Source organism: Octodon degus, unplaced genomic scaffold (genome assembly GCF_000260255.1).
Source record: "Octodon degus isolate 3935 unplaced genomic scaffold, OctDeg1.0 scaffold00075, whole genome shotgun sequence".
Taxonomy (NCBI): Eukaryota; Metazoa; Chordata; class Mammalia; order Rodentia; family Octodontidae; genus Octodon; species Octodon degus.
Genome location: NW_004524651.1, coordinates 1,417,256 through 1,424,610, shown reverse-complemented (window position 1 = coordinate 1,424,610; position 7,355 = coordinate 1,417,256). Strand labels below are relative to the sequence as shown.

At 51.3% G+C, this 7,355-nt stretch overlaps 1 protein-coding gene across 1 annotated transcript in view; it reads right to left on the bottom strand.

Annotated features, from left to right (window-relative positions):
* The window catches only part of Tmem241 (transmembrane protein 241), a 125,747-nt gene that overhangs the window by 103,477 nt on the left and 14,915 nt on the right, over nt 1–7,355 (bottom strand). The window contains exons 5-6 of the mRNA XM_023720394.1: nt 1,768–1,849; nt 1,243–1,357 (exon numbers count right to left, since the gene is read on the bottom strand). Coding sequence (XP_023576162.1) covers nt 1,243–1,357; nt 1,768–1,849 — 197 coding nt within the window. The remainder of the gene's footprint in view (nt 1–1,242; nt 1,358–1,767; nt 1,850–7,355) is intronic.

The window sequence follows — 7,355 nt, the reverse complement described above, 5'->3', positions numbered from 1 at the left end:
AAAGAAAGAAAAGAAATCACTCAGGAAACCTAAGAAGCAGCACAATACCTTATTTATTAAACCTTCAAAATTGTGGCACCCATCATAACCAGAGCCTCACTGGGCACAGTGGCCCACACCTGTAGTCCCAGCACTAGGGAGGCTGAGGCAGGAGGATCATACTAGTTTAAGGCCAGCCTGGGCTACAAAGTGAGTTCAAGGCCAGCCTCAACTGCATCGGGAAACCCTGTCTCAAAAAATAAATAAAAAGAATAACCAGAGTCTACAGGAAATAGTGAAGCTTCTGACAACGCCTTGTTTCGGCAAATCCTATACACTGTGCTTTGGAGAAGAAATGCCCCTTGCAGGCCAAAGAGTGGCATCGGATTCCAAGGGGCCATGGACCAGAAGCCCGGGCCCGTGTGCCCGCGCAAGCTGGATGCGGAGCTGAGCCCCAGCAGTAGCGTGGGTCAGCGTCCAGCCCACTGGCGAGCTTCCCCTCTGCACTTGTCCCACCTCTCCAGTGTATGAATCATGACAGGAAAACAGTGATTTCCTGGCGGAATCACATTCCTGACTGCTATTTTGCAACCCTGGAGTTGTTGAAACCGTAACACTGTTAGCAGTTAGGTGGGTTTTGTTTGTTTGTACTGTTTTTGTATCTGGGATCTCAGGGACTAACATAACACAGACACTAGAAACAGATGGGATTATTTTGCAAGTTCTGCATTTTTGCAAAAGTCAGAACACAGAACATTTTCTGAGAGATAAGAACCAGTTCACAGCCAGGGTATGAGAAAGAAAGAAGGCCAGCTTCCAGCACAGGTGGTTTGAACAGATTCTCTTTGATGGCAAAGCAACAATGTTTGAAATCCTAACCAACATTACCTGGAAGCTGCTTTGTTCTTCAGTCCCTATACTGAAGAAGCTCAGGCCTAGGGACAGGAAGAGGGAAGACAGGACGACTTACTCCACAGCAGCCCCCTGCGCTGAGTATCAGCTCTGAGACCAGCACCCACTGGCCATGTCACCAATGGGCAGGGGAAGGAGCAGGCTGGCCCCTCCCTTGGCCCTGTGCTTACCTGCAGAGAGGAAGGCAGCTGGCTTCCTGGAGTCAGGGGAGGCCAGCCAAGCAAGACCTGTCCCGGCAAGCTCCTAAGTGCCACTGCTCTCTCTCCTGCTTCTCCTTGGCTTGTGAGACAAGCTGCCTACACTGATTAGCTTCCGCATGGCTCGGATCAAATACACATTAGCCACAACTTTAAGGAGGCAATGGTTCATCTGGCTTACTGCTGCAGATGGCTCCGTCCACAGTCAGCCAGCTCCAGAGCAGGAACATCAGGGCAGACTGGCACTGGAGAGCAAAGCTGTGCACCTCCTGGCAGCGAGGAAGCCAAGCACAGGAAGACACCAGCCAGTTATGTCGCCCACCCAGAGATGGTGCCCGTGACCTTCCGTCACTTCAGCTAACATCTTAAAGCATATTCAGCTATGGACATCAGTGGTGTGCGTGGTGCCCCATGGTCCAGCATCTGGCCAGGAGCCTCTTAATTGAATCAAGGTGACCACTGAGATTAACTGGCACATGACCCTGCCTAGGTTCCTCCTTATCCTCAATTGCATAGAAGTACAGGGAACATCCTATGCTGGCCCAAGACTCGCTGGCAGCCAGTTTAACAAGTAACAAAGCTGATACTTTGCCTGTCATTCATTCACTGGTCCCAGGAGCATGGAGTTAAATGAGGAAAGGGAAGAAGAGGGAGGGGCCGACCAACCCCTAACACTTACCAGTCTGGACAAGGCCCTGGACCCAGCATAGATTATGCCCACAAACAGCATGGAGGCTGGAAGCCATGTCAGCACATCAGACCTGAAAGAGTGGGAGAAGCCACAATATTTTTGTTACTTTATGCTGAAAAAGACCTAGCTGGAGGGGCTAACGTCTCCCCAAACACTCATTCTAACCACATAGGTTGTCTACATAGCCTTGAGGACCCATTAAGTGAGATGTGAAGTGTTTTTGCTTTTATTTTGTACCAAGGATTGAGCCAACAACTACATCACCAGCCTTTTCTTGAGTAAAGGTCTTCATCCTAGTTTCCTGGGCTCAAATTTGAGATCCTCTTGCCTCAGACCTCAGAGTTAGGAATGGAGGAGGTCTTGCTACAGGTTGAGAGGGAGAACACATCTGATTTTTCTCAAGGGTGGTAACTTTCTTTTTTCTGTTTTGGTTTTTTGAGACAGGTCTTGCTATATAGTTCTGGCCTTGAACTCACTCCGTTGCCCAGACTGGCCTTGAACTTGCAGCCATCCTACCTCAGCCTCCCAACTGCTGGGGTCACAGGCATGTGCCACCAAACCCAGCAAGGGTGATGATTTTAAACAGGGCAGTAACAATTTTTAAAGACTAAATAGAATCACAACAACAACAACAAATTCCACAGAATTAAAGGCACTTTTTTTAAAGAATGAATTTTTAAAAGTTCATGCCTAGGATGGTGGCCATGCCTGTAATCCCAGCACTTGGGAGGCTGAGGCAGGAGGACTGCTGCAAGTTTGAAGCCAACCTGAACTATACAGCAGGGCCACGTCTCAAAAAAAAGGGAGGGAAGGAGGGAAAGAGAGAGAAAGGGAAGGGAAGAAGAACAAAGAGAAGGGGAGTGAAGGAAGGAAAACAGGAAGCAAGGAAAAGGCAGGAAATCCGTGCAAGGGGCAGGGCAAGCCCTCCCCAAGATCGGGCCTGCACCTAGCATTCCAAGTCTCTGGCTCCAGCAAGACCTTCAGCACCTTCCAAGGGCCAGGACTGGTGGAACAGCAGCCTCACTGTCAGCAGGAGCCGCTTGTGACACAGCAGGTTTCTGCTGAATCTTTCCAAGTCGGTCCAGCAGTCACTGGAGGAAGGTGTCACAGACAGTCCCTGCCTGCAGGACCATGCGAAAGCACAGCCATGCGTGGGCTGTTTTTCACTTTCAGCGTAGCATCCAACAAACCCCATGACTATCAAACAGGCTGAAGACTGGACAACTCTACCAGGTGCAGGCTGAAGCAAGTGTCTGCAGTGTGCAGGAAACAGGCCGGGCTACCCCTGAGGGGCGTAGGTGAGGCCTGCTGGGTACATTTTCCACTTAGGGGCTCAGTGGGGTGTGGTGGTATGACCCCATTGCACACACAGGGAAACCCAGGCACACAGACTTGGAGTAATCTGCCTAGGGTTAGAGCAGCTGGAGATGGCCCAGCCAGAATCTGCATCCAGGTCCGGCTGGCTCCCAAGCCCTCGCTCCTCACCCCCTTTGCGCTGGGCCCTCCTGGCATTCACACACCCAAGGGAGACAATGACATGGAAATGGATAAGCTCCAAGCCCAGGAGGCGACGGGCAGCAGACAGGCAGCTGATTACCTGAGGACTACTCCGTGTCACCAACCCTGTAGCAGCGACAGGCACGTGCGGAGTGTGCCCCTGGCCAAAATGCACAGAGCAAGGAAAGGGAGAAGTGCCAGCCCTGGCCCTGGAGCCGAGGGCCACTTCGGCCCACTGCCTCTCCTCTGGGACAAACGCTTCCCCTTGAGATCCTATGGGGGCCGGGAACAAGGCGAGGGCACCAGCAGGAGCAGGGCACACAGCCCAGGCAGAGGGCCCTCAAGGAAGGGGGGGTGCCCCAGCCGCAGGGGCAGCGGGCCTGGCCACAGCAGGGCCGCGTGCAGAACATAAGGTCAGGAGGTCCCAGACACCTACACTAGAGCCCCTCTTAAAATAAACAAAGGCAATCCTGCCAAGCTGCGTTCTCCAGGACACACGAAGTGAGCAGCGGAGGAGAGGAAAACACAGCGAGGGAACATCTTGTGTCTTAATCCCTCTGTCCTCAAACACAAAAAAGTTACTTCTACTGGGAAAACCAACAGGAATCCAGTTGGACCCAAGTGGCTTCTGGGAAACATGGTGGGGTGGCTGTGTGAGCTCCAAACACACAGCAGGGCCTGTGGGCCACAGTGGTCTCACGGAGGCCACAGACTGAGTACCACATGCTCTCCTGTGGGAGAAGGGTTGGTTACAGGGCCCCCAACCTCCTGGCACTCACGGGTGAGAAGCAGCCTTTCTCCAGCACAGCCCCACAGCTGTTACGGAGAATGCGCATCCACTAGAGGCTGAGGCAAGAGGATCACAAGTTCAAGGCTGGCCTGAACAAACTGGCAAGGCTGTGCTTCAAAAGAAAAATGGGAACCGGGCTTAGAGGCACACACTTAAAATCCCAACCTCTGGGCGGGTGAAGCAGGAGATTGGCAAGCCCAAGCCCAACCTGGGCAACTGAGTGACTTAATCAGACCTTGCTTCAAAATTTAAAAAAAAAGAAAAAGGGGTAGAACCTGCTCAGTTGATTTGCGCTGAGACATGGTTTCCATGGCAATGATGCTGACCCGGGGAAGACAGGAGAGGCCAGAGTGGGGACCCACTTTCAGTGCCCCAAGCCTCCACAGCTCAGTTCCACCCTGGAAAAAAGCTCCCCCATCTTCTCCTTATCCAGGGCTCCGGGGAACTTGGGTGCATAGTGTTTCCCTAACTCTGTGATCCCGAAACCTCTTGAAGCATCAAAAATGAGTTAAGAAAAAAAACTTTTACATATTTAATCAGTAGAAGATACATGTATTTGGCAGGAAAAATACCTCACGGAGGTTCCCTTTAAATATCTTCAAAATGTACTCAAGTGTGTTTTCTGTTCATTGATAGATGCTCTGTACAAAGCTATATGACTGCTTTTTTCCTAGCCCCACAGGGCTAGAAATATTTTTTTAAAAATCAGGACTGAGTCAAGTGTATTAGATTGTTAAAAACGATGTCTTTGTTATTAAAATTCACAATTTTCAAAGCTCTCCCAAAAGGTTTTGTTTATGTAGATGTTATTGGTCCATATTTACCCTATTAGGAATTTCAACTGAGAGATTAAAAGAATACTCATGTATTAACTCCATAAGAAAAGAGGGGTAGAGAGGTGGTTTAGTAGTAGTGTGCTCCTAGGGTCGATCTCCAATACTTCAAAAAAGAACAAGAAATAGGAGTCACTGGGAAAAGAGCTGCCCTAGCAGAATGGGCAGGCATGAGAGAAAGAGGGAAATGAGGCATGCATGTGGCTTCAAAGGGCCACAGTTCTCATTCCATTTTTTTTTTTTGGTGGAACCGGGGATTGAATTCAGATCCTTGCGTTTGTCAGTCAAGCGCTTATCCTACTGAGCCATCTCCCTGGCCCCCTTTCTCGTTCCGTTTTGAAGAACACACTTTTCTTTCTGCGAGACAGGCCTTGGTCTCACTTCGTTGTTCAGCTAGGCCCTGAACTCAACTTGTAGCCCAGGCTGACACAGAACTCAGAGACCCCTGTACCTCAGCCTCCCAGGCGCTGGAATTACAGGCATGCGCCACCCTACCTGGCTGAGGAATACACATTTCAACTGAAAAACCACAGGAGACACATGAGGGACAGTTTATGTAAGAAGACCTAGGGAACGCCAGCCAACAATCCAGGCGCAGAGGGAAAGCCTGACCCCAACAAGGGCAAATAATGCACATTTCTCCGGCTGAAGCTAAAATGAACTGACTGCGTCAGCAGAGGAGCCCCTGGCTTTGCCTGACTCACGCAGGCTGCTGTTGGTGTCGGCTGAGGGAGCGTCTCCCTATGCTATTAATACCCTCTCAGACCCACAGGGGGAGAGCTATGTACAGCCTGCTCACCAAAATAAATGTAGACTGCAACAGGACCAAATGTTACAGAACAGAACGAGGACTATGCGTGGACCTTACACCTGACCTCATCAGCCGAAGTGGTGCCTTTAGCAAGTGAGAGATGTTGAGGTGAAACCCAAGGTACAAAAAGCCAGGAGGAGGACAGGCTAGAGCAACGCATGGGTAGGGCTGAGCGGCAATGTAGCGTGCAGGGTCTGGAAATATGCACGTGACCTGTTTTGTGGACACCCAAGCAAAGACATTGAGCTGGCGACTGGGGCTGACTGCGGCCTGCTGGGAATTGCAAACTTCCAATTCCACGCACTGCACTGCGTCCTGCTCTGCACTCCAAGTCCTCTGGCTCTGGGCTAGGAGTCAAGCCCATCTTCTCAGCACCATTTCTCCTTTGTATTCTCCTTTGTATTCACTGCTAATGGCTCAGCATCTGGCGCCTTCTGGGGTTTGGTACCAAAAAGGTAAGCAGGAGGTCTTAAGGGCAAGACCTGCATGAAGGGGACTGGTATCCCTCTAAAGGGACCCCAGAGAGCTCTGCTCTTACTGCCATGCAGTGACACAACCAGAACGCAGGCCACAGCAGGCTCGGAACCTGCAACTGTGGACCCGCGACTTCTGGCATGCTGAGAATAAGCATCTGTGGGGATAAGCCTCTTGGCGGGGTCCCAGTGGCCTGAGATTCTCACCCATCCCACCCAGGGCCTCAGGGGCCAAGGCGCTGGTCACTGAAGCTGAGGCTCTCACTCAAGACAGATCATGTCCTGGACTCACAAAGCTCACACCACGTTAAATCAGGTGACAAGCAGGTGGCTGTGTGGCAAGGGAGAGGGGCCAGCAGGGGCAGAAAGGAACCTGCTGTGGAGGTCCAGCCTCAAGCTCCGCGTGTGCATGCGCGGGGTGTGGGGAGACATGCCGTTGGACTCAGGCTGGCACAGACGACGTCCCACAGCTGGGTTCCACTCTCCTCGGGGCTGTGTGGAGATGAGCCCCTGGTGGAGCTAGCCCTGTAGTGTTTCTTGTCCTCCCTTGAGAAATTTGCAGAGAATCATGTCTTCAGGGAGCAGTGAAATGATCACTCACCACTGTAGAAGCCTCCGCCCACCCAGGGCGAACACACTGACTCAGGGAGGCCTCAGGCCGAGGAACCATCACAGCACCCACACAGTTGCCAGGTCCTTCTAAGCACAGATGGTGCACACCTGCAATCCCCACCCTCAGGAGGCTGAGGCAGGAGGATCACCGTGACTGCAAGGCCTGCTGGGCTACATAGTGAGTTTGAGGCCAGCCTGAACTACAAAGCCAGATCCTGCTGGCTCACAAGTGAAAAAGTATGATTTCTTTTCCCACTTCCCGAAGGAGCATTTCTGCTCCTTCCACCAACAGCTAGAAGGATCGGTCGGACAGGACCAAGGCCTTACATGTCCCTGTGCTGAGTCCCTTCTTCAAGGAGATGGCTGGTTATTGCAAGAACAGCAGCAAAGTCTTAACCATCCAGCAGAAAAGTATAAAAATGAAGTATAAGAAGTAAAGCCATGCTGTTATGTTGAGCTGCAGGGGACTCAGGTCAACAATTTCTGACATTGCCAGTCAAGCGGAAGACCCAATACTATTATGGACTACTGGACTCTTTTAGACTATTTTGCTGAGTTTA